Raw genomic sequence first — 27,383 nt, 5'->3', positions numbered from 1 at the left:
GTTTCTTGCCTCTTTAAGTTACCTCCTAAAAAAAATCAGTACTTGGCTTGTCATTTCCATAAATATATAGGAAAAAAAAGACTCCTGAAAACTTGGCACAGAAATTTTGTGGTGCAATGCATATTGCTTGAGATTAAAACAAAAAATTACCTGGCAAGGAAGTAAAGAGCATAACATCAAGTATTAGAAATAACAAACACAAAGCAAGATGACTAGAAGTTAAATATTAGAATTTGAGACTAACAGATTAGTAAACAGACCTAGATGTTAATTCCAAGAAGTTTGTTTTCTTTGTTTTGTTTATAAGCAGCCCCGATTATCAGATATTCTGAGTTTAGGTCACACATGCAGGTGTTAACTTGTACAAGATAGTTCAAAAAAATAATTGAAGTGCACTTCATCTTCACTGATCTCAGAATAAGCATTGTGGAAGTAATTACAGCAGCAAACTCAACTATGCTTGCATGGTAGAAATTTTTCTGCAACTCCACTGAAAATTTGATACATTTTTGTGGAAGTTCCAAAATGTAGTTGACTCCAAGCCAGCAAAATAATTAGCATGCCAGCAAAAACCTACTTCAAGTTTTATATATGGCCATAGACAAAAACTGCCTTAACATTTCAACTTTCCATAGCAAATGGAAATATTTTAGACTGGAAAAGGACTCTGACCCAGTCAACAAGAGTGCAAGTTGCAGATAAGTACTGGATGCGCTATACTGAAGAAGCCATTATTACATAAAGAACAGATAACTTAACAGCCAAGTCACAGCAGCATCAAGGTCATCTGGCTTAAAAATAGTAAATCTGTTTCTCTACTTCTAGGTGAACCCAAATTCATTACCACTTCAAGATGTATTTTGATTGTTCCCCTTAAACACAGGTACATCTTTATCAAAATTTAGGTTTTTTCATTAAACATCATCCTAATTTTTACATTACATTACTGGCAGATCTTAGTTGAATGACAAATCTTAACAAACATAAGCCCTACCTCATTGCAGTGCTATTAAAAAAAAGAAACAATCCAAACAAAAATCTCGGCCCATTCACAAAAGTAGAAAAAATCCCCAGTAATACGTGCAGTATTTTTTTTAAGTAAGAGCTCTAATATGGATGCATTTCCATTTAATGAAGTTTAATACTTTTTTATAGCCATGCTCACTAGACAGCTACTCTGCAGTCACAGTCAAATGGTCTCAGATGTTGTTTTAACGATGTACTTTATATTTTAATATGTAAAAGACATATTTATACACATTTAGAAAGCATTTTTATTTTTAATAATAACACATGTTTAAAACTATACTTTTAGTATATATATTTAAATGCTTGTTTTCCTGTTTTATGAATAAAATCACTGGACCAAAAATTAGTATCCTCATGGCTTAGAATCAACAATTAGAAATATACACACTTGATTGTGCATTACAGAGCACCCAATATTTTACACTATTTAACATTCAAAAAAAATTGCCACTACTAATATACCTTTCATACAAAAAAGTTACTGCACATATTCTCCTTCATTTTTTTTAGTTAACTTTTTAACTTATCAGCTTCGAAGGAGTTTCTTCATTAAAGCTGAAACCAGAAGACAAAACTAGACAGATGCTTATTTCACCAATATTCAGGATGCATATTTAATTTGTTTTAAAACTTATAAAGGCACCCCCCTCTGATCAGCATTTTATTAGGGCGGAATAAAATAAATTTCTGATCAGTATTTCTTTTAGAAATAATCCTGCACTGCAAGACAGCATGGGACCTTAGAACCCAAGTCTCAACAAATATAAAATAAATGTGGACAACTAACTAGACTGAAAAGCGAAGTAAAAATAAAAGAAAACCGAACCCAAGTTCCATAAACTGTGTTACGGCACCCCCTGCTGGACAGCCAAACACAAGACAGTAAAATATATCAAGATTAAGGGAACAAACTCAAAATTGCATACAGAGGACTATGGAAGTATAATTTTTTTCAACATACAACAAATAAGATGAACCCTGATACCCGTCATCTATATACCTTACTGCAATACAAAGTCATTTTTCAGTTCAACACAAGTTACTTCTCTCCTGTTTAAAACTTCAAATCAGAACGTGACCATCTTCATTTACTTTTAGGCATGTTGCCTCCAAACTTAACACCCCTTAGAAGTAAGTAGCTTGCCTTGAACAATCTGATACTTTGTCACAAAAAGTTTAGGATTTGGTAGCCTGAATTCACAGGATCTGTTAAGTCTCATCTTTTAAAAATGCTTGTTGTCCTGTTTTATGAATAAAACTGCAGGATTAAATATCAGTATCAAGGATCAGAGACAAGAAATTAGAAGCATATACACTTGATTGTGCACTACAGAGCACCCAATTCTTTACGCTATTTCATGTTCAGAAATATTTGCAAAAGGTTATTGCAATGTGGAATCACAGTATGTAATGTCAACTTTAATATTAATTTATATGAGCTTCAAAGGAATTTTTCCATAAACTAGACAACTATGCCTAGTGAAATCTGCTATGCACTGCATTGTAACTTCCGCATTTCTGATAATGTTACCTTGTTAGACAGCAAAGAAAATTCTTACCCTGTTAAAGCCGTGCTCATGTGAATCTTCCAGCTGTCCATTGCTAGTCACAGGAATTTCTGCTGCTGAATTTTTGGGAGACTCTTGAGCCATTGTACCTTCCTATATATGAGAAGAAACAGGTTAGCATTTGTCTTAAATTTCCAGTGAGTCATCTATATGAAAATGTTTGATGTATAGGTTTCATAACAGTTTATTTCAAACTCCCATTGGTAATATTCTGATATACCAGCTCTGTATACATTTATTTAAACACATACCCAAATCACATTAATATGCTAGCACAGCTCAGATATATATAGTTTAAAGCTTCAAGAGAAAAAAAAACACTAAAGTTTAACCCTTTGATATGGGTGGCGGAGAAGCATCAGACACAAATGAGACATGCGGGGCCAGACAAATATTTTCTATGCGCACTTGACCCTGAGAGTAGTTAATGTATCTCAAACTACAAAAAAAAGGTGAGCCTGGCTAAAAAAATAAAAATTGTACTAGCCAATTATAAGCAAGAACTATTAGAGAAGTGCAATGAGTTTAATCACGTGTTACAAAAAGAAAAGCAGTAATTCCAAACTTTAAAATAGTGTAACTTGCTTCTTGTTTTATCGTAACAGTGCCACCTTCTGGCTGACCTGTGGGTTGCAACTCTTCTTCAGACACCAGCAGTGAATCTGAAGTGAAATGCAGGAACAAAAATTTCAAAACGCCAATGCAATTCAAGCATTAAAGTTAGTTTCAAAATGCAGCTGCATTGCGAACAGTAGCAGCAGCTGTGAAACCACTGCTTTAAAGAATGTTCCAAGGCACAACCCTGAAGAAATGCACACTGTTCACAAGCACCAGAAGAGGGAATGGCACTCTAACACTCTCCGAAACTAAGAGAAACTGAGAATTTTGGCCCTCTCAAAAAGCTACTAACTCTGTGACATCTTCGCTAGTCAACTGAAGCATAAACAGTAGAAAAACCAACACACAACTGAAGCAGTGCTTGTTCAATTACTTACATAAAGTGGTATGCAGTCTTCAAACCAGCCCGTGCACCTGTGCAAGACTGGGAAGACTCGTTGATGGTATACCACCAACAGGTACTCCATAATAGGTGCTTCCTTCCCTTAAAGCTCCTAAACCAGCAAACTGAACCAGCTCTTTTCAGTCAAGGGGCAGGAAGAGGCCCAGTCTGAACTCACGCTGAAGTACCAGCAGCTTTGCCAACCACACACGAAGCTTTTACAGGACATCCATATCAGGTAAAGATTTTACTGGTACTTACTTAGGATCACCTGCATCATTCTTAATTGGCAACATCTTCTGCCATACCGCATGGCTAACATTTCCCCCACTTGGACCTATCACCATTTCATTTACATCAGTAACCTTGATTTCCGTAGCAAGCTTTGAGGCTTCCCAAGCTTTTTTCTAACTAGTCGCTGTCTGTGGGGTCCAATGAACATGCTCCTCTAACCCCAGATCGCTCCCAAAGCTATGTTACCGTAACTGCTTCCAAAGACTGTAAATTACTGAGACTTCACCTCTGCTGGTCTTTTGAAGCAGAACTCACTACTCAAACTATTTGGTATCTGCAAGATCTGATTTACATTTCTGAAAATGTAATCAGCTTCTTCAGTTAGCAGCATAAACCACCACCAGAAGTCCATCAGGTTCTGAGTAAATGATTTTACCCATACAGAGAAGAGAAAGAAAAAGGCCATGGACAAGCCACTCTTAAGAACCATACATATGAACTACAATCCATGGATGCACATGCATAAAATACTGTATGAGGTTAAACATTTTCCCCTCTTGAGGATTAACACTTTCTCTACAACGGACTTGGCAAAACTGAATTGAAAGCTACTGCTCCAAAAAATAGCGCTTTATGAAGCACATCCCTAAAATCAGAAGCTAAACATTTAGGCACAGCTTCAGAAAAAAATCTAAATATACAGAGAATAGATTTCAAATCATTAAAAAAAAAAGTCAGCGTGCTATAAATTCAAGAAAAAGTGAATTTAACACACTAGCTTACCCCATCAATCCCTCTCATTTAGGATCCAGTAAGTGCCTTCTTTCAGCACTGGAAAGGAACAGCTCACATACCAGATATTCACACTGGCCTAACATATCAAAATCTGTACAGCCCAGTCTTCACACCCAACTAAAACACAGAACAGCTTTTTTGGGGTTCATCCCTTATACAACAGAACCAACTCAAAACTCATAGCCTTTAAGTCGATGAAAATACTGAAGCACACCAAAAGTTCTATGTTTATTTTACGAGAACTTTTAATACAGTAATTAGTTTCATTTCATAGAATACAGAATATCTTCAATTGGAAGGGACCCATAAGGATCAAAGTCCAAGTCCCTGCTCCTCACAGGGAGCTGCTATACAGCACCATTAGATCAAATGTTCTAGTTACCTACCATATTAGATTTTCATTTAGGAAACCTCTTCAATAGCTCAAGCTTCTTCAGTTTCCTCTAAATCTCACATCTGCTTAAACACCAAAACTAGCAACTACACTTCTACTTAACATGGTAAAGTCAGGTATTTTTCAAGATGCTTGGTCTGTCACAGCTACCTGCTGGGACTGAACGTTGCAATACTGAAACGTCAGCATAAGCTAACACAACTATTTTTGTTCCTCTTTCTGAAAATTGTCAGAAAACACGGTGTCAAGGGGAAGTCACACACCATCGGGGGAAACACTTTGGCAGGGATCACAAACAAAACTGCATCTCCAAATTTAAGTAAAGGCAAAACAAGTATTTGGCTTAGGTGCTTCTCATCAAGAATCTCAAATTATGTTGCCAACATTGTACACTGATACATGTTTATGCATTTATTCAGAGATATACATGCTCATGCATATACATACATGTCTCTAGTAAATACATATATTAGAAAACAAAGATTCATCAGCTTGTCTGGACAACTTTGGAAATCTAAGACAACCTAGAAGCAATTCACGTTTTTTTAGGTATTCCTACTTGAGTCAAACCTACTTATCAAGTTCAGAGAAAGCAAAAAATGACTTGCTAACTTCAGTTTCATGCTACACCTGAATGGAAGCACCACTTCCCATTGATGAAAGAAGGCCATTTCACCACTCTGCTTTTCCAGTGTTCTGTTTCCCAACCACTCACCCGACCACAGAGTAAACGCAATCAGCTCACTAGCCTGGCAGTAGACCTTTTCACCACGTCAATTTTCCAGTTTCACTGAGCTGAATCAGTTTGCAGTGAGGTCAGACAAGCACCAAAGACATGAAACGAGCAGCTGAAAAATGAGCGGGATAAACTGCTATTTGGCTCAGCCATAACAAGAAGGCACGGACTGCATTTTAGTCAACAGTCTAAGCTAGCACTGCTGCCAAGAATGAGTTCTTGCCCTATTTTCTGCCCTTTACCCCTAACTCTTCCCCCCATCAACTTTCCACATTGCCCCACCTCTTCCCTGAGCCAGAACAATGCATTCGTACACCAAACAAGATCGCTGAAATGCTGCAGGTTAAAAGAAGGTGACCTATGCCCAGAAAGAGGATGGGTAATTTTTCCTCTCAAATTTTGGTTCTCCAAAGCAGTTCATTATACAGCTGCAACGGTTTCACCCGTGAAACACAAGGGGTAGTAACACAGTTAGAAACTACCGAAAATGAAGGACTGCTCTCAGCCATAGCATCAGCTTACTTCAGCAGTGCAGTATCTCAAAAAACTCACTCAAACTGTAGGCTATTGCCAAAACCAGCAGCCATTTCTCTTTACCTCTGGATGCATGTTCCTGCAACCTCACACAGTCACAGTAAGCTTACTGATCCGAGAGAAAACAAAACCATCAAACCACAACAGTATTTCTGTTGAAACCATGAGTATGATTGCCGAATCAAGTGTCCCTCTGGCAAGTGTAGCCCACAGCTGATTTAAACTAACTATATAAAGAAACTGAATCCTCAGAAGAAAATTTATCATATGTAGGAAGAGACTAAAGTAAATCTAAAGGGGTTCCTAAATTTGTATCAATGTATTAGGCATGAATGACATAAGCACTACAGAAAATCATGAAGTTTCAGCTGGACATTTTGAGTAAGTGTTCATCCTTTAGTAGCTTAATCACTGTCTTCCTCAGACACCTCCCTTTACAAATCTTAGTTTTGGAGATATGCTAAGTATCTGTGAAATTGCTATTCTGTTTTTATAAAAAGTTTAAAAAAATTTCACTGACACTGAAACTCTGATAGTGATAAAGTCAGCATCATCTTTTTTCATTCTTACTCACAATTGGGGAAACACTCTTCATGTTTCTGAAACAGCCTCCCAGACACATCCAATTGGCTAAATATTATTTTGAAACTTAAAAATTTCATCAAAACTTTTAAAAGTCACAGACTTTTCCACAAAGAATGTACAAGCTGTATCTGCTTCCAAGAAAAAAAAGAAAAAAAAAAAAAGATTCACCACTCCAGCAGCAGATAGAATGCCTTGTTATACTGAGGTTACACAAAGATTGCTGCCTTTTAAATATCAACCCTTTCTTCCTGCATTATTTAAACATTTGAACCTCTGCCACGCCTAAATCTATCCAATTCACAAAACAAGCACCACAGCACAGTGACAGACTACTGGCTGAACTAATCTTTTGTTACAAATTAATTGCATTGTTCTTAATAGGGTCTCAAAACCAACCCCACCCATTCAGATAATATCTGTAAACTCATATACCCATACTAACTTCACTGTGCTACACATATCAGAATTTTTGGCAGTCTGAAACTGTTGCTGGGATTGGTTGATTTTACACTAATATAACTATCACCCAATCACCTCAGAGTCAGACTGGACCTCTTCTGCAGCTGGATGAGATTCATCAAGTGTTGTGGATTCATTGCTGTGTTCTGACATACCTGAAAATAAAATAGGTTTGGCATGCATTAATTGATGTGAAAGAAGCTGGATGTTGCAGCTTACAGAAACAGAAGTAGGCTTTCAGAAAATGTTTATTTCGTGAGTTCTGCTAAAGCAAAGAGAAACTCCCCTCTTTTGACAGTGACCGTGTCTTTAGCTCTCCAAAACCTAACCAAGACTAGGAATACAGACCAGCACAAGCTTCCCCTGCCAAAACAACCTTCCCCACACAGACAGCTAAGCTTGCAACATAAAACCCAAGAAGTGAAACAAGCTTCTTCAGCTGATATTTACTTTCACCTGCAACAATACACTGACTGTATGCTACCATTGCAAAGATCACAATTCTGTTAAGACATGAGATTTGTCTGAACGTTGCAAGTTTATACGGATGCTAAGCCACTGGAACCTAGTAAGCTGTTCAATATGTTGTGCCTAACTAGAAACAGAATCCCTTTCATTTTATTCTCAAAAAAATTTCTCACCTACAGAGCCAAAGGAAATCAGTAACACTGAGCATGTGCACAAGAAATCAAGTCTGTGAATACAGCGATCATGAAAGAAAGTTACATACCCAATATAGCGTCAATAAGAAAACTATCTAAATTTGATTTCAAAGAGCTGGCAACTACAAGTGACACCAATTCACTCATTTGTTTGCAAGGAGGAGACAACTGATCATAAAAAATTAAACTGAGTGTGTCACTATTGAGTATAATCACACATGACTTCAGTTCATTAAGTCTTGCACCATTTTATACATGTTCAGTCACATACCAGATCAAGAAAAATCACAAAAAGATCATTTATATTGTATTTCAATTTCCTAAGCTATAAAACATTTTAACTAAAGCAAATAATTGATAAGGTAAGCAGCTCACATGACAAAGGAAATAAAATAAGGACACAAAGGCTGAGAAACTGAATCATCTAGATCACATTACACGGAATAACCTATGACTTGACTTTGGAAAGCCAAACACATAAAATAAAAGAGATTTTCCCCAGAAAAACAATTCATTCAGGGCTATCACTGAATGAAATTGGATTTTTCTCCAACCAATACAAAGTTCCTTTCAAAGTAATTAATAAATATAACTTCTTTATAAATCTTTCTTAATTTTCTATAATTCTTTTCAATATGAAAGACTGTACAGCAGAGGTGCCGTTTTCCCACACAGTACTGTCCAAACTCTGCTTGTGATTGAAAACTACCTCCGTGCTTAACAGCTTTCTGAATGGATAAAAAATTTCCACTATGGGCTAGAAGAACAAGCGCGATTTCTTTGCTCTGCTGGTCAAACAAGAAGCTGAATACATCTCGTAGTGCAGTCCTGATTAAGACAATGCGTACCTCAGTTTTACCACATTACTTGGTGATCCTAGAGTAGCATTCGTACCTTATGTACGAACTTACACACCATGGTAATGCTGCTTAAACCTATTAAATGCTGCAAACAGCAAAAATATTTTCTTGATAGCCTTAAGAACTATTAATGAACTTATCTAGAGGTATGAACCACCTCACAAACCTATGTAGAAGACACTGCATAAAGACAAATAATTATTTTTTAACATCCAGATTAAATTTACCATGTGTTACAACCTTCCCCCACCAATTTTTCGTACAGTATTCTTTTCCTGAGAGCAGTATCATCACTTTCAACATAGCTCTGCAGGATCACACTGACTAGCTTTAAAACATCAGAAGGGGAAAACTGGAGATTCAAAGTGGCTTTTGTAAAAAGTTTAACTGCACATTCTAGTTTAACTACAGAATTCCTTGATGACTGCTTCTGTATTGAAAAAAATGGGGATCAAATGCTGGCTGTAAGGATGAAAACTTTCTACATGTTTTGAGGATTCAGAAGTTAAGAAGTTCATGTGAAATTGTGACAAACATGGCATCTACATACATATTTTACTTGTATTTAGGGTTCCATTGCAGAAATGCATATAGATTTTTTTTATCTCAGTATTTCCCGATTTTCCCTTGCAAGTGTCAGAGAAAGGGTCATTATTTATAAGAGCTTGCTAATCTTCAGTACAGTATGAATTCTGCATACTTATTTTTTTGCTAAAGTAGCCATGACTTTAGAACATGCTAGGTGACTGACTGTTCAGTGTACCAAGGCATTCATTACCATCGGCTGCAATTACAATTCAGAGATGTTCTACTTGGAAAAAACATGCCTGATCCATATTCTGACATGAATTTATAAGCCTGCACCCCTGCCCTCATCACTCCTGCCCCTCCGGATTTACATTTTTTTCACCACTAGATCAATTCTGCAAATCCACTCAAACACTGCACCAGAGCAGGACAGAAACAGACTGAGAAGCTTCAACCCCCCCCACCCCTGTGACTAAACCACCTTAAAAGCATATCAGATTACAACCTCAGTCATATTAAGTTCTGCTCACCGTAGATAAAACCACACAATTTTTAAGCCCTAGGAATTTACATAGCACTTCTTTAACTGGCAAAGTACGAAGCAAAGCAAATCAAAACCTTAAAATCAATATACTAAAATTCCTCTAGGATGAAGACTTCAGAGACATTAAGCCAATCACAATCAGTGGTTATAAGAGCACGTTTATGGACTTCTCATAAAAAAGGCAAATTCATATTTGCTTTTTCATGCAAATATGAATTACATGTCATCGACAATAAATTCGGTTTGAATAAGGGGTTTATTCTTCACACAGTTATGTTACATAAGTAAATGACTTGTGGTCTCAGAAACGAGAACCATGGGATTTTCAACAATGACATCTCCTTTTCTAAGCAGGATGCACTGGCTCCTTCATTTAAGAGTTCCTCTGAAGTTAACTGCCAATAAGGTAAAAGCAAGATATCTTCTGTCCAAATAAAGTTTATTACACACTTTTATTGTTGTCTTACTACTCCACTGAATAGATCAGCAATAAAAGTTTTTGTAATACTGCAGGAAATGCAAGTGCTGGTGGAAAATAATGATTTAACACGTTTTCTTAATTTCAGTTTCTAAGAACACTATCACTAATTCTTGTCAAGATCAATTGCGTTTTGAAAAGAATTTAAAGAACTTCATTAAACACTTTCCGCTGCAATCACACCGTATTTTCCTCTTCATGCTCAAACTCCCTGGCTACTCCACTTGCATCAAGACATGATCGAGACAAGGACCGGAGAACAGGGCTGCTGTCACAAACTTCCATACTCCCGACTCCAGGTCAGCCTGCCCCTAAACGCTTTAACGCTCTGCTTGTCTCCAGCTTAGCTAAGGCATGGGCTCCCATTACAGTTTCAACTTCTACCAAAACAGAAAGAAGCAGTTGATCAAGATACTGCCTCTGCTTCCAATTTTGCCAATCTATGTTCTTCTGTATTACTTATTTCTTACGGTCTTAACTATCTCTCTGTGTGTACATATAGATATACATAAACATATATATGACTCAAACAGCCATTTAGTTTTGGAGTTGCACTGATCAAATGACATCCTTCTCCAGCCCTGCAAAAGAGCCCTTTTGTCATCTTTTTCTACAGAATCAACACCTAGATAACAAAGCCACTGACTGCAAGTGTGAACTCCTCGTTACCAGTTCCACCAAGCATAAAAAGCACGCACCCCTGAACTGCATGTAGGTTCAGTGTCTAATACAAGATTAAAGGCTATGAGGGGGTTTCAGTGAAAAATGATAGATCAGGGATGTCCTACGAGCACCACTAGAAGAATTGCTTCTAGTTTGTAAACAATACCAAGCACAACACCTGCTTGTCACACACCACCACAGTATTTCCATGTCTTTAAGAACAGCGAAGCCAGCTGCAAAAGACAAACTGGAGCACTTCAAACAGTAATTGTCAGGGTGTGGAACCAAGTCCCAGGGGCACGAAATTCATGCAGCACCTCGAGTTTTCTTCCTCCACCAAGCTTTCACTCCCGACCCTGGAGGCAAGGGCACCCGCTCAGGGCCTGTTGGCGGCGGGGGGGCAGCCCACAGCCCCTGGCGGGGCCTCGGGCCCCGCTAGGGGCTGTGGGCTGCCCCCCCGCCGCCAACAGGCCCTGCCGCCCACACCTCCGGCCTGACCGGGAGACCAAGGAAGCAGAGACCGCTCCCGCGGTGCAACACACAGGACAGGCCGGAGCGGGGCCGGTGAGGTGCGGCGCTCCCCGCCCCGCCGCTGCAACCCCCGCACCGGGCAGGGCCGGCCCCATCCCAGGCCCCGGGGCCCAACAGCCCGCCCCGGCCACGGCCCGGCCCTCACCTGCCGACGGCGCTGCTACGGCCACGGGGACGTCGTGCTGAGGGGGGACGGGACGGAGGGAGGGAGGGGGGGAAGGAGGAAGGCGGGCGGAGCGGCGCTGCCCCCTCTCCAGCTTTGATTTTCTTCCTTCTCCGGTACCCGCAGGAGCCGGAAGCGCCTGGCCGGAAAGGCGGCTGACGGTGGCCTCGCCGGGGAAGGCGCGGCGGGAAGCGGCCTCTCTAGCCTGCAGCGACCGTGTCTATGGTCGCTGGCCCGCCGAGCCGTTGCCATAGCAACCAGAGCCGGGGCCACCGATCCCCGCCCCTACCCGGCCCTGCCGCCGCTTGTGTGTTACCGCCGCCGCGCGGAAGCCTCGGGAGGGGCGCCCCGGGTCTAGGAGAGGGGGGGGGTGCCCAGAGGCGGGGAGGGGTTACAGCGGTCACTGCGGTGGCGGCCACCCTCAGCGGGCGGGGTGTCCCCTCCTCAGGGCCTGGGCTGGGCCTGGGGTCCCGCTGCTCGGTGCCGGCGGCGGGGCCTGCTCCCCGGCCGAGGCGGCGGCAGGGTTGAGCTCTGTGGCGCCGGCGGGTGTGTGCCCGCTGCGGTGGGAGGCCCTGCGGCTCCTGCCAGGTGCCGTGCCCTGCCGCACCGGGGGCGCCGGCAGCCGGCAGCGTTGGGGCGGGAGCCGCCTGGAGCCGGCGCTTGGTGCCATGGCAGAGGCTGCGGGGAGCCCGCTGCCCGCCCCCGCTGTGAGGAGGAAAAAAAGCATATCTATCGAGGAAAAAATCGACATCATAAGTGCTGTGGAGAGCGGCGAGAAAAAGGCAGACATCGCAGCCAAGTATGGCATCAAGAAGAATTCCTTGTCTTCAATTATGAAGAATAAAGAAAAAGTTTTGGAAGCCTTTGAATCCCTACGATTTGATCCTAAAAGAAAAAGGCTGAGGACTGCTTTTTATACCGACCTGGAGGAGGCGTTGATGAAGTGGTACAGAATTGCTCAGTGCTTGAATGTGCCGGTAAACGGTCCGATGTTGCGCCTCAAGGCTAACGATTTTGCCCAGAAGCTCGGACACAGTGATTTTAAATGCAGCAATGGCTGGCTCGACCGTTTCAAGTCGAGGTACGGTTTAGTGTTCAGAGGTCAGCCCGTAGAAGCGGCTGCTACTACTGCAGTGGATGCTCCAACTCCTTGGTACCAAAATGTTCTTCCTGGTTATTTAAATGATTTTCAGCCAAAAAACATGTTTTATATACAGGAGACTGGATTGTTGTATCAGATGTTACCACATAACACGTTTGCATTTAAAGGGGAAACTTGTTCTGTAGGTAAACTAAGTGAAGAGAGAATAACCGTAGCGGTGGGTACAAATATAGATGGCTCTGAGAAACTTCCTTTGCTTGTTATAGGAAAAAACAAATGTCCACAGCCTTTCAAAGATGTGAAGGCGTTACCTGTGGATTATGAAGCAAATGATAAGGCATGGATGACTTCAGAACTGTTTGAACAGTGGATGCATAAACTTGATCACAGATTTCAAGCACAGCAGAGACAAGTAGTTATTCTGGTTGATTCTCTCCCAGCTCACACAGAAGTAAAGAACCTGAAGTCTGTCAAATTAGTGTTCTCTCCTCCAGACTCATCTTCATGTGTAACTACAAAACGAGGGGTTATCAGAAGTCTGAAGGTTAAATACAGGCATTGTCTTATCAAGAGATTTGTTGACTGTGTAGAAGGAAATAAAGAGTTTATGCTGTCTCTTCTTGATGCAATAGAGATGTTGTACCTGTGCTGGAAGGAAGTAACACCAGAGACTATAGTAAAAAGTTACTCTGAAGCAGGATTCAAATTAGAAACCAAGGCAAATGGTAATGACACAGAGGTTAAAAGCCATTTTGATTTGATTGCACGTGCACAGGCAGCTGGAGTGGAGTTTCCAGAAGGTTTATCTTTGGAGGACTATGCGGCTCTAGATGACGGCTTGTTAACTTATGAAATGCCCACAAATAATGAAAGGATGTGTGCCAAAGAGAGCGCATCAGATGAGGCTGGGACATTTGCTGGTGATGAAGATGAGGATGAAGGTGATCGATGTCAGGGAGCTGAACAGCCTTTACCATCAAAAAATGAAGCTTTGAGTGCTTTAGATACCCTTCGAAAGTTTCTCAGAAGTCAAGACACAGATGATTCTCTTCACGATTCCCTAGCTGACCTGGAGAATTTTATTCAACATGTAGCATATAAATAAATACTTTAGCAATTTGTGAAAGTATGTAATTGAAAAAAACAGGATTTATATAAGTAAACAGAAGTAGGCAGTTTAATAACAAGTATTGCTGCAATATTCTCTAGTGTGTCTTGCTCAGGTGCTTAATGAAAGAAATTGGAAATTGTGAAAAAGGCTATGGACTGAAGTTTCCACAAAATCACAAGGAAAGAACATGAAATTTGGGTTGGAGAGTGGAAATGAGCTGAAACTTTAAAATTATAACTGTAGTAAGTACAGTGGAGGGAAAAGCCATGCTTCAAGCAGTTTGGTGCACTCTGGATGAACTAGTGCCCACTTTGAATCCTTTCTTCAGGAAGAGATTAGCACTTCTTCACATTGGTAATTTCACTGGTGTATTAGGTGTTGTTGACAGTGGAACAGTAAGTATTAGCTTGGTGCTTTTGATACTTAAAAAATTGAATAACACAGAAAATACATGCTTAACTTCTGAGAGCTAAGGGTTTTTTAAAATAAGGGGGGTTTGTCCTGGTTCAAGAATTCTGGCCATAGTTTATTCTTGCAGCAGAAAGTTAGCAGATTTGGATGCGTTTTGTTTTCTTTAAGCTGCTCCTGTGTGAATATACACAAATGGCATAATCATTTATCTGAGAGTCAAAAGGCAAACAAACCTTTACATAGCCTTTGAAGAGGTCAAAAAGGAAGGTCATTCTCTCCCTTTCAGCCTTTTTGGTATTTGGATTTCAGGTAGGTCCTTCTGTGCAACTCCATGTATTGCTACAGTAAATACAGGAAAAAATCAGCCTGTGTAGTATCTGCACTCAAAACCTTACTGACTCTTACAATTTACTACAGTTGTAGGCTTTGTTGTAGGATTCAACACACCAACGTGGTTTATTATTATAAGTACCCTTAACAAGGATGCTGTTTGCATGAATGCAGTGTGAAGTTGAGCAAATCACAGTACATTTACATGTCTTCAAGTATGCATTTCAAGTAATTGTAATCATACCAGAGCCAAAAATCTCCATTTATATGAGACATAGTGCTTGTGACTTTTTTTCAAAACCTGTTTTAAATATGTTCCGTATCTATCAATTTATTTTTTTTCAGAAGTTAGAGATAATAATTTTTCTGAATTAGAGGAAGAAGAAAATATTTTATGGAAGGCCTTTAGGAAATCTATATAATAAAGAATCTATTATGGTGCTTATAATTAAACCATGAGAAACAATCTCTTGCTTGTTTGAATCTTCAGTTCAATAAATAGTTTGGCTAAAGCTTTACTTTTCTTACTGCTTTCTTGCTGTTCTTGCTAGTGGAAGACAGCTTATCCATTTATAAAAGCATTTCAGAAAATATATGAAATTGTTGGAAGACAGTGAAAATATTGGAGGGGGTTAGAAAATTCCTATGGCATACATAAACTTTACGAATATTTTATTAGAACCTCTACAAAAAAAAAAGTCTTGTTATGAAGTATCTGATGTGAATTCCATCCAAAGGATATTCTGATTAAATAAGATATTTCTGTTGAAATTCCAGTACATGAAGTCACACACAGAGATACATTGATTCTGTGAAAACAGTACCCCTCTGCATTATCTCTTTTAACTATTATTATGTTAAAATCCAAATCCAAAGTCTTTAAAATTCTGAAGCTGTGTCAAATAAATCAACACATTTTGCTTGTTTAAATACTTTGGAACAAGCTTAAGAAAAGTACTTTTTATTTTGGCTAAACTTGTTTGAAGTTCATATAAATCCCACAGAGCCCTATGGATAATTTTACTGTAGTAATTTTTTGATTTAAAATGTATGGTTTTCTTTGCAACAGCTTCTCCTGCTAAAGGCAAGTTGAGGGAAAAGTTTCTATTAGCCATACAGTAAATGTGCATACTTTTTAAGATTTGACTCCATGTGGACCTCATTAGCCTGGGATCCAGACGAGGAAACTCTCTGTTTCCTTCTAAGAGAATTTTGAGTGTGAAAGTGTTGGACCCGAGTGAGAAAGACCTGCATAAGTAAGCAGCAAATCTTGGTTAAACAAGGGTTCAATCTACAAGAAGTGTAATCTTTGCAAGATGAAGCTCAGATAATCAGGAAATGGGAAATAATGTTAGCTGGTAACAAGGGAAGTGTATTACTGAGGGCTGTGAGGTTTCCTCATGAGAACAACAGGAAGGATTTACTAATTTGGCCTGGACTTTGAAGGTGAGTTGTGGAACTTGCTTTAAAAAACATACAACCCATCGAAATCATGTATCTTTAGAGAATATATGACTTTTTCCTAGATTACTAGTTCATTCTGGGAAATCAAGCTAAAATGCGCTCACTGAAACTGTTTGGTTTTTTTTTTAGGTCAGACACTTCATATTCTAATGCTATAGCTTTCAAAATTGTTTGGGAGCCCAAATAGTTCTTTTCACTTGGATTTTGGTCACGTTTGTAGTCAGAGAATGTGAAATCCATTTTGAAGCTTGTTGCTGTTTCAGGTGTTTGTTGACAGGGAAGTGCAGACTCCTCAGATCCGAAATGCTAGCAGTGAAAAAGGAAGTGGTGTGCTATGTAAATGTTAGTTTGTGTACACAGTTTGAGCTAGAGATTTTTTTTACATTATCTAGGTAAAGCACCAGGACACTGGTTTTTCACGTCTGGGGCGGTATCTTGGAGGGAGAGGGAGCATATTGCTTTAGACAGCACCATATTTAAAAAGAAGAACCTTCTCTACAAAAGGCAGGTTACTAAGGCTGTCATTTGCTTAATACTTCAGGTATTAGTTTGGACAACTGTGTGCTCTTTCCTATATGCTCTTCTACTTTACGCTATGGTTAGATAATAATTCCGTGTTTTGGCATAGTCAGTGAGGTCACTTTCAGTAACCCAAAGTGACTTCTAGAAGTGTGAACTGAAAATACAAAGTTTTAAAAATATAACTTGACTTCCAAAAAAGGCCAAAATAGAAAAAAATATTTGGAAAGTATGTTTCGTATAATCAAAAGCATCCTCAGAGTCATTCGTGAGACAAGTAACCTGTAAAATCAAATATGCTTTTCAAAATACATCTGCATTTGAAAATTTTAATAAATATTACAGTGTTTCTGATTTTTTTTTTTTTTTTTTGAGTGTTACTGTTGTGTGCAGTTCTGGTTATTTACCTTTCAGATCTATAAAACTACATCTTCTTTTACAACTGTTACTCAAAGGTTACTCACCTTCTCTCTGGTAAAAGGAAATTAACAAGTTTTTGCATCCTTAGGCAAAAATAGAAGAGAGGGGATGGTCAGGGGTTTATAGGACAGCAATCTATACGTGCCTGTATACCCAATATTTGTGATAAATAGGTAATTGAGGGAGTAATTAAGTCGATGGTTTCTCATTATTATGTAAGTCTTCAGAATTACAGTCTCAAACACACAGAATCTTCAGTGGTTTTAAATTTTAACTGCAATATTTTCATACATCTACATTAAATTATAACCTTAAAATATTGGTAAAATACCTTCAAGATTTTTTTTGGTGGTTGTGTGCATTGAAATGGCAGAGTGAATATTGGCCTGCTCAACACCTAACTAAAACACGGGGTGACCGGGCAACCGTGGCACGCAATGACAGCGTTTCACCGTATTTTCTTCCTTTAATATCAATAAAAAGCTGGTGCTTCCTATTTTGGGGACACCATTGTTAAAGGAAGACTTTGCAAAGTTCTTACCAGGAACTGAATGGTGTTGTCTCCAGAGAAGAGGTTTTATATTTAAGCGAGGAAGTCATGTGTATCTAGATGTTTTAATATGCCTATTTTGGGTGTTTCTTCCTTGAAAATCAGAACAAAACACAGTCAATTCAGGAGCAAACAAATCTAATTGAAATTTTGGTGATGTGATGAGTGATAGCGCACTTCTACCAATACCTTCATTAACAATAGAAAGATCTTGGCAACAGATGAAAAGATAACAATTTTATGTCCAACAGCCTATGTTTTTACATGTAGCTTTTATATTGCTAAAGCAGTGTCGTGTAGACATGTGATTCCCTTTTGCTGCTGTAATGCACTGTGGTATAACCACATCATTGTTCTGTAAGTTTACTAATTCGGGTGTAGCTCATTGCCGTTATTGCTAGTACAGTTGCTCCCTTTGAGATGTATTTTCTCTGTCACAACTGTAGCTGTGTAATGGTATTGGTCTGTTTAGAACCGTACAACTTCTGGGTTAGGGCAGAGTGGGAAAACCAGTAGCGTATGCCAAATTTTTCATAGCTGTGTCACCTCTGCTCCTTGAGCGGAATGGAGAAGTGTAAATTACAAATTACTGCGATCAGTAAAGTGAACAAATACCATGCTGAATTACCACATCTGCTGAGTGAGAAGGTGCCATATTTACAATTTTTTAAATGCCTTACTGTGTTTTAAAACGTTTCAGTTGAAAGGCACGCTCTTCCTAAGCTTTTGTGCCGTCCTACCTCTGGCACAGCTTTCCAGCCTTGTTGTGTGAGTAGCACCGAGGGGAACAGGTCAATCTGCACACGTAGCTACAACCCATGCGAATTGTCACCCTGCGCGCAGGCGGTCGGCCGCATCGCTGGGGAGGTGAGCTCCAGGGCTGGCGGCTGTCCTCCACCTCTGCGTTTGCATTGCTTTCTGTGCCTGTGCGAGCACTTGGTTACAATTACGGGGGTAGTGACTCATCTGTCTGGGAAAGTTGTGGTCTGGTGGGGTGGTGCAACCTCACCCCAAACGTGGGATGAAACACCATTCGTAATATATCGATCGGCTCTTTGGAAACTCTGCAGGACCCGGGATTACTGATAGAGACATCCCAGGAGGGGAGGAGGAGGGCTCGGCGCTCCTGGGCCCTGCACAGCAGCAAAGCTGAAGAGCCCTACTATCTGGAGAAGTTCTTGCAAAACACTCGCTATGCAGGAAGGATTACTTTGACGTGTGATAACTAGTTGCTGGATTTCTCACCTGAAGTCAGCCACTTCTCTTGAGACATGTGTGGTGGGGCTGCCACCGTGTCACGCATACAAGGAGACAACGTACTGAAACCCCTGCTTTGCTTCTGGCAGTGCTGGTGCCTCATACTTCTAGGCTGTATAAATGATGCAACATGGTATTTTGCTATTCAAAGTTGTATTTCTTTTCCACCTTTTTTCATCCATTGTCTTCTATCATTTTATAGTCATTGATACCCTGCTAATTCTAGTGTTAATGTTAGGATCATTGGCACAACCTTCTGGCCAGCTGCTTTTCTCCTTAGTCTCCCTATTTCTAATATTATCTTATGCAGGTGGTATTTTTGAATCATCTTCTGTATCAGCTAGTATCACCCTCAATACACACACTCGTGATCTTGGGCCCTAATTTCTCCATTGCTGTATTTAGTGGCCTTCCCAAATCCGTGCTTCATTTAGCCAAGGTCATTTAGTATGTCTATTTTTTTTGGTCTTGTCTTTTCGTGGAGGAGTGCGAGCAGTGCTTTTTCCAGCAGTCGCCTGGGATGTCTGAGAGAACTGGTAATAAAACACATAATCTTTCTCTCCTTTCAGGTGTCTCCATTTTTTCCGTCTGTCTGTGGTCCCTTCTGATCTGTACTTTTGAGATTCTCAATTTGACATTTAGGATCTTCGTTGGAACCATTCCCTTTTCTCTTTCGTCTCTTATCCTTATCTGCCTGTATCACAGCCTTGCTACAGTTCACTGTTACATTACCATTTTTAAATATCATACCCCTAACCTCAGCTCTTTGGATCTTTCTTCCCTCCTCTTTTACTGGCCCCATCTAATGTTTAAACTACATTTTAAACTCCCTTTTCCTCCTTTCCGTGCTTTGATGTCTATTTCTTTTCGCCAGAAACAAATATTTAACTCTTTCTGGAGACAACCAGGTTTTTACTTTCTATTTTACTTCACGTGTCTTCAGGATACCCTTAGATCAAAGGTTATGTAATGACTAAATGTATGTTATTTTCTCTAAATTTACCTCTGTGTTTAATTTTCTCCCATTCTTTATTCTTAGCACTGTCAAGTTTTTCCTTTGTTTGAGACTTTCTCTTGCACTCCTGATCACCAGCATGAATGTGATTCATTTTTTTAAGCTTGTAAAAAAATAAAAACACAAACAAAACCTGCACAAAGAGAGAGTTTGGGGCTCTTTGTTTACATAGCTAACTGTGTTACAATGCCGCATGAAATAAATCAGATTCAAAGCCAGCTCACACATTAGCTAGTTTCTATCAAGGTTTTTTATTTGATTTTTGCTTGTTTGTTTGTTTATTTTCACTCTGATTTTTCCTGTTCCAGTAGTTGTTTGTGAGATTTCAGATATTTATGCCCTGTTTGGCTTTGTAGTCAGCCCATGTGGCCAGAGATCATGAAGAAAAGCAGGTGGATCATAAAAAAGAAGGAGTTAAAAGGCGAGGTCCTGGTCCATTGAGGTTCCCCTGCAGGAACTCGAGGAGAACTTGCAAGTCAGGTTAAGCAGAACTTTTTTATTCAAAATCAATATTCAGAGTCCTCTGAAAGTCCACATCTATACACAAATGAGCCACAGAAATTGGTGTGAGAGAGAACACCACAGGTTGTCTGAATTTAGGCTGGCAAGAAATGGCCACCCATAATTCAGCTCTGCTTCAGAATTAATTGACATGAAGTGGGTTGTTTTTTTTTTCCCCAGAGCTAACGAGACATGATCTATGCAAACTGTGTGTGATGCACTGCCCAGGGCCCGTCTATGTTAGCCGTAGATATTTTGCCTAGGCAGAGATAGAGATTTGCCTACAGACAAGGCAAGGCTGAAACAGCAGTGGTGGGTAGGAGCAGTACTTCTGTAAAGTCTAGAAGCTGCAGGAAGTGTCAGACAAGCTTGAAAATGGGCATGGCACTCCAGAAGTTACCGAGAGACACTTTGTAGTATGGACTCGGGATTTGAATCAGAGAGATCCTTATTACGTGCAGTTCCCAACAACTACTGAACTATTTTTGAAAAGCTGGCTTGATGGATAGCAATTTTACTGCTCCGAGAAAAAAGTGGGAAAGAGCATTACAGGTGCATTCAACAGACAGCACAGGTAAATATTACAATTCAAATCCTAGCAGAGACAAACCCTCAGTTCCCTGTGGGAGCTGAGGGTGACCAGACTCAGTGCATTATATGCTGAGCATCTGCAGAGAAGCAAGAGACGACGTGGCACACGATGTAGACGTGCAACAGTGAAACAGAAAAGGCAAGTACAGGCAGACACAGCTACAGGCTTTCAGCTCCACTCATTGAATGACTATAAATGACCATCCTGTGCCCCATCAGAATGGTTTTCCCTACACATCCCATTAGCAAACCAGTTTTTTTCAAAAAGCAAAAGAAATTCTCCTATGAACTGAAAGAGATTTAAGATTTGATAATTTCTTGCCAATTTGGCAATGTTGCTGCATACCCTTGTAGCATGTAGAAGTTGGCAGCAGAAACCAGAACTATGAAAGATAAAGCTGAAGTAAAAGCGTAATGAAACTTGTCGGGTTTTATGTCCCCTTCTCACCTGGCCTTCACTCAGCCCATGTAGAGTTAGGTGCCCTAAATCACACAGCACCTTCAGAGATTCGTCAAAATCTAATTTAATACCACCCACTTGCCCACTTCAGCTAACAGGAGAGCATTTGGCAAATTTGCTACCTGGAGGGTTAGAAACCATCTTGCAGTTTCATCTTAAACATTCCTGGTTAAATAGCTTTAGGAAAAGAAAAGAACTTGACTGTTCCCCAGCGCTACCTACACCATTATCTGTACCCAGCCTCAACGCACGCATGCAACTCCAAACCTGTGCTCCGCTTTTCACGCCTGCATTCGCAGTGTTGCTCTATTGAGGACTAGTACTGGGAGGGCAGATAGCATCCTGGGCAATGAGATTATATGAAATTTACATTCATGTAAGCTTCCTAAGGGATTATTTAGAATGGGGATTAGGGAGCTTTATGAATTTAAAACTTCTTTTGGATTTCTTCATCCTCTCACCTCATCTCATGGAGGGGAGAACCCAGTGGCTTGCACTGGTGTAGTCTCACAGTGGGTAGCGTGATCATTTTGCACAGCCTTCTTTGTGGAGAGCTCTGCTGGTGTTCCCCAGTGTATTAGTCTGCAAGAATTAGGAGGAAATTTTGCAACGTATGGAAAAAAGCCCTTACGTTCCTGCCAGCGGGAGGTGTAACTGCTGCTCTGCCTCCCAGGTGGGTTGACCCAGCCTCTTACTGGGATGCTGACTCCTCAGGCAAGGCACATATTTGTGAAATTACATGTTCCAAAAGCAGAAATGCAGGTACTCGTTTGCTTTTCATCATTCATCCTGTTCTCTCCTTCCTATCTGCCATTCCAGCTCCTCAGAGATTAAAAATTCCCCATCAGCCGCCTGCCTGATCTGATCAGTCCCCCAGCTTGGAAACCTGGGGTAGTTCTGTGCCATCCACCCGCCTGATTTACAGGCTTTAAATATAGCTCCTGTATTTGGAAGGCATCTCTTTCCTTTTTTTGAGTAGCAGACATTTGCATTCTCTAAAAGCATTTCCAGCTCTAATGGGAAAAAAATGAGTCGTGGACCTCAAATGAACTGCACGTTTCTCTCTCTGTGTGGAGATACAATTATAAGAATTTATACCAGGCAGAGATCTGCCCTTGCTGACTTTCAAGGTGGTCGTAGACTCAGGCTATGTGTGGATTGACCTTTGCAGACATGGTAGAAGTCATAAAACTTCACAATTAAGTACCCAGAACCAAAACAGATTAACGGAGAAATTATACATTCACTTCCAGGAAGCCTCTATTTCCTATAGGATCTTATCTACAATCTTTCCATCATGGGTTTCATTATCAGCCATTAGCATTGACCTCTTTTACTCCTGATGCATCTGCCTGCAACTGGGCGAATGCCAATTCTCACAGAATATTAGTATTGTTTACCTGTGTGCACAGTACACCTAAGTAGAACAATACAAAAATACCTTCTGTCAGGAGATCAGTCTTCAGAAAGCAGTATATAGGCACCGTGGCAGCCTGTCAGACCCTGGAACTTCTCACTTTACACCACGCTGGGTGCACCTACGCTTTGGCACGGCGGTGCGACCGTGACACGGGTAGGTACATCGAATAGGAGCCATAGATGTCGAGGGGGATCGGTTCCTATACTGTATGAGGATACGTAATTGGGCTGCTAGCCCACACTGAAGTATGTTTTCTCTGTCACAGCTCTCTAGAGCAACCAAAAAGATACCTAATGAAGGTATGCCAACTTGCACTGCCATCAGAGATACCAGTAAAAACATGGATCTGCCTGAAAATGAGCTGCAGCACATCTCACCCAGCTGTTTGTTAAGGATTTCTCCCCATACCAGACTCAAGAGGACATAGGCAGCTGCTTGTATTTTGGAAAACTCAACGTTTCTACCGAATTTATGAGACAAATTCTACCAAATTCAAAGACAAATTCATGCGCTTTCACATGCTCAGCACTGGCGCAGCTTAATAAAATTCTGAAGGTTTCATTAAGTGACAGCTATATTGCAACTTAAATAGGAAACCATTCTGTATATCCAGACAAAATGAAATGAATAAATGCATAAACTTAATTTAACCATGTAATAAACCAGCATAGTTTCTCATGGGGAATGAAGAAAGGCACGTCTCGGAGAAAAAGAAACAAAAATAAAATAGCAGAAAAGACAAGGCAAAATTTCTCAATGTTTTTTTGCAGGCAGTGTTGCAGCACTACTGTCAGCTATAGGGGACTGAAAGTTAGATTTAAACACAGGGTGCTGAGCAGTGGTAACTCCTGCCATAACTCCACTCAGCATATCCCTCCCTGGGCTGTGACCCAAGGCGTTTTGAATGAGTAACATAGCACACAAAAAAATGTTATCACCTGCATGAAGACATGGTCAGTGATTAAATACACCACGTGTTGGGACAGGGCACTGTTTTCACAGAAATAGGGATTGTAGGCAAGATGCACTCGCATTGCCTACTGAAAATGAAGGTGCAGGTATGTGATTTTCCAGGTTTCAGCATGGCATCGGAACGATTTCAGATACTAGGCAGAAGTTTACATATTCCTGCAATAGTGACCATGGCATTGCAAAAACTGTGGAAAACTCATAGCGTTAGCAATCTGTGTGCTTAATACAATCACACTGACAAAGGGACGTATCACAGTACTAACATCTGCGATGGTCAAACTAGTGTTAACAATATAGTGCCACAGAAAAGACTTTAACTGCTCTTTAAAAAAAAAAAAAATAATGTCTCAAAAATATACTTAGGTCCATTTTAAAATAACCACCTATGCTTCGTTGCTTTAGTCTTGGTTTCCACTGGTGTAGAAGAGCGGGCAAAGTGCCTTCAGGAGTACCGATGCTTCCGTACAGGGGGCTGAAGTTAAAAAGGCACATGCTGGAAGCACAGGCTGAAAGCCATCCAGACAGCCTTCATTTAGCCTCTTGCTTGTACACACATTATAAATACAACCTCTGTACACACTGTCACACTTTTTTCCTTTAATATCTGTCTGGCTTTCAGCCGGACATCACCTCTTTGATTCTGCTGCCTCCTTGATTACATGCTTAAATATGGGCACAACAGCTTCTGCAGAGCTGGACTAAGGCAGGACTTGAAGGCTGCCTCCATGATTTCTAAGGGTGGCTTATAACACTAGACTAGAACTGGGCTTTCGGGTCAGATCCTTTAAAGATATTTAAATGACCGAGTAGGAAAATAAACTTTTTCAAAGTATCTAGGAACCAAACTTGCCCCAGATCAGATATCCATACCTTTGGAAGTAGTCAGTGCTTATTTGCATCTTTAGGTATCTGAGTAGCTTTGAAAAAAGGTCATCTTTAATGTTGCTTTAGAGTCTAGACTTTATATTAACTATTTGTGAAATAAGGTTCAGTAATTACAGTGAAAATATGCAAAGGAACAAGAAGAGAACATTTTAATCCAAGAACAGAGAAAGGGACTTAGATGGGAGGATCAAATGAGAGCTGCCACAGCCTAAAAAAGTATCGAGCACTATTTTAGGACATCAAAGTTTATCTTCAGATATTTAAGGTGTGACTGGAAAAATCTCAGTACTCACATTACAGTTTGGATGTGCTGGTGTGTGGTTTTTTATGGCCAAGGTTACTGAAGGAATGTGCTCCTCAGATCTTACTCTCTTCTTACAAATTGTTCACAGTTGAGAAAATACCTTCAAACAGTCGGCTGAAGCACCCTAGAAATAAAAATAAGGAGGGTGTAAAAAAATCTGGTTTGCTTTCCCTCAAGTACCTTGTTTCTCTTCTCTTTGTTTTAGTGAATTCACCAATGATTACAACTAAGGCAGATTTACGTTTGTTTTTCAATCCTTTACTTCATCCATCTCACTTTTTATTATCTCTTGAAGAAAAGCGTTTCAATTTCTGTAAAGCATTGTCAGTTTTTTCCAGCCAGATCTCAAGCTACCGTTGACTTGGAAGTGACAACTCGTGAGAAGGCACCTCAGTGTAAGACACGCAGTGCTGAGGTTTCACGTAACGGTCATTCTCCGGGCAGTGGCTCTTTCCCCCATTTCAGTTGCTGATGGAGCATCTATGAACTGAGCACGAAAGCCCGTGGCCAGCTGGGGCTCTGATCCTTGTGCCGCACACCCGGGCAGCATTTCTTCTCTTGCTCCCAGGAGCAGTCACAGAAAATTTCCATTCTCCACAGTTTTTTTTCGAAATTGCGCAGATGCTCAGTTTAGCATTATGGTTGTACTGTCCATCCTGTATCTGCATTGCGAGGTCTGCTCCCCTCTGCAGTCATTTCCGTACAAAAAAGGCTTTATACCCGATACTGGAGACCGCCAGCAGCTCCTGCTCTGAACAGGCAGTGAACAGCTTGAGCACACTCACGTCCTGCTGCATCTCAAGCAATTTCTTCCTCCTAGCTTATTAGACAACTCCACTTTTGGGATCCACTTCTGGTCAGACTTCTTCCCAAAACTCTGACAGGGAGTGGAAGGGGGCTCTCTCCTGCCAACAGAATTGCAGTGCCCCGATAAACCACTTGTTCCTTAAATCAGTTTATCTTGCACTGTTTATACCAAATGTGCATTTACAGTACAAGTTTGGGATATATTGCAACATGGTGGGAAAATTGTATTTAAATCATTTCAGTCTCTAAATTCCAGCTTAGTCCCTAAGCATTGTAATACCACATTTACATAATTATTTTCAAAGAATGAGACAAACCTTTGTCTAAAAATTCCCTGTGCTGCTCCGCAAAGAAGTGAAAACCTGATCTATTCATTCGTGAAAGATCAGGAGAGTGACCCAAGCCCTTTTAAAAACTGATGCCTTTTATTTCAGTTTCATTCCATCACTGGCCTCAAAGGATCCCAACAGAAAAGATTAACAAATTGAAATTTTTTTTTTGTCACAATAGGGATGTTGTTAGAATCAGTACAAGTGCCTGAAAACTCGAGTCTCGGAACTGCATCATGCAGGCCTCAGCTGTTTGCCTGGGTGCTCGTGTCTTCATGTCTCCTGAGGGTGCTCTGCACAGTTGTGAAATAAAGCGGGGCTCAGCCTGCTGGCCCAGCCACCTGGGTTTGCCACGTTAAACTGGAGAGTTTTGAGGGCACAAAGGGCACAGTCGCTGCTGGAGCTTGGGAGCGCTCTGAAGTTGCCAAGTTAGGACCGAGCACTTATTATTTGGCTGCCGAAGGGAACACGAAGCTGGTAGTGCTAAGTGCGGGTTTTCCTGAAAAACAAACCCTGAGGCTCTACTTCGGGATGTTCATCCCACTTCTACCCAGCCTGAGACAAAGACAGACCTCATGGAGTCTCCTCTAGATTTCAAGGGTAGGAGTCTTGGAAGATGGCTGGTGAAGGCTTCCACAGGCAACCCCCCCGCTAGGCTAGATGGAGGAGCTGCTTGGGACCACCTACCTCGCACAATAACGCCGTGTTTCTCCAGCAACTGAATAACGAGATGCCTTCGCTGACCAGACACCGTCCTTCTGGAAGGGCAGTCCTCGGCTGCGGATCTGGCCCAAAGTAAAGCTGATCCCCCAGGAGGAAGGGTATTTCAAAACAGGCGGTACTACAAAAGAATACAAGCATCATCTGGTTTAGGATTTTACACAAGTTGCAAATAGTTAGGAAGCTTCTGGCTTGTGCAAAATTTGTAATCCACGTACCGCTTTCCAAAAACACAGGTAGAAATTATGTGTCCAGCTACACTTCAGCGTAAGTCTGCCAGTGCCCTAGCTGTACCCTGCGGCCTTTTTGATTTCAGCGGAGTTTTATGATATTGGAAGTCTCTCTTTGAATCCATTTTTTGTTTTGTTAAAGGAAACTTAGATACAAACACCTGGTTATTTTCAAGTATAGTTTTGTATTTACTTTCTGTTCCTGTTGAAGTCTCCAAAATA

The 27,383-nt window shown here is 40.6% G+C and overlaps 2 protein-coding genes across 7 annotated transcripts in view; one reads left to right on the top strand and one right to left on the bottom strand.

Annotated features, from left to right (window-relative positions):
• The window catches only part of ARFIP1 (ADP ribosylation factor interacting protein 1), a 44,189-nt gene extending 32,269 nt beyond the window's left edge, over positions 1 to 11,920 (bottom strand). For 4 of the 6 annotated variants that reach the window (XM_040600258.1, XM_040600268.1, XM_040600293.1 and 1 more), the window contains exons 1-2: positions 7,410 to 7,517; positions 2,589 to 2,690 (exon numbers count right to left, since the gene is read on the bottom strand). In XM_040600258.1, coding sequence (XP_040456192.1) covers positions 2,589 to 2,690; positions 7,410 to 7,517 — 210 coding nt within the window. Of the gene's footprint in view, positions 1 to 2,588; positions 2,691 to 7,409; positions 7,518 to 11,745 lie in introns of those variants that run through there. The other 2 variants (XM_040600277.1, XM_040600302.1) reach the window with 2 other exon arrangements.
• Positions 11,921 to 12,132: 212 nt separating this feature from the next.
• On the top strand, positions 12,133 to 15,028 carry TIGD4 (tigger transposable element derived 4). Its single transcript, XM_040600246.1, has one exon. The coding sequence runs from the start codon at positions 12,432 to 12,434 to the stop codon at positions 13,968 to 13,970; it is 1,539 nt and encodes a 512-aa protein (XP_040456180.1). The 5' UTR covers positions 12,133 to 12,431; the 3' UTR covers positions 13,971 to 15,028.
• Positions 15,029 to 27,383: the final 12,355 nt, after the last annotated feature.

The sequence above is a fragment of the Falco naumanni genome, chromosome 1, assembly GCF_017639655.2.
Source record: "Falco naumanni isolate bFalNau1 chromosome 1, bFalNau1.pat, whole genome shotgun sequence".
NCBI classification, from domain to species: Eukaryota; Metazoa; Chordata; class Aves; order Falconiformes; family Falconidae; genus Falco; species Falco naumanni.
This window is presented reverse-complemented; position numbering and strand designations above follow the sequence as displayed.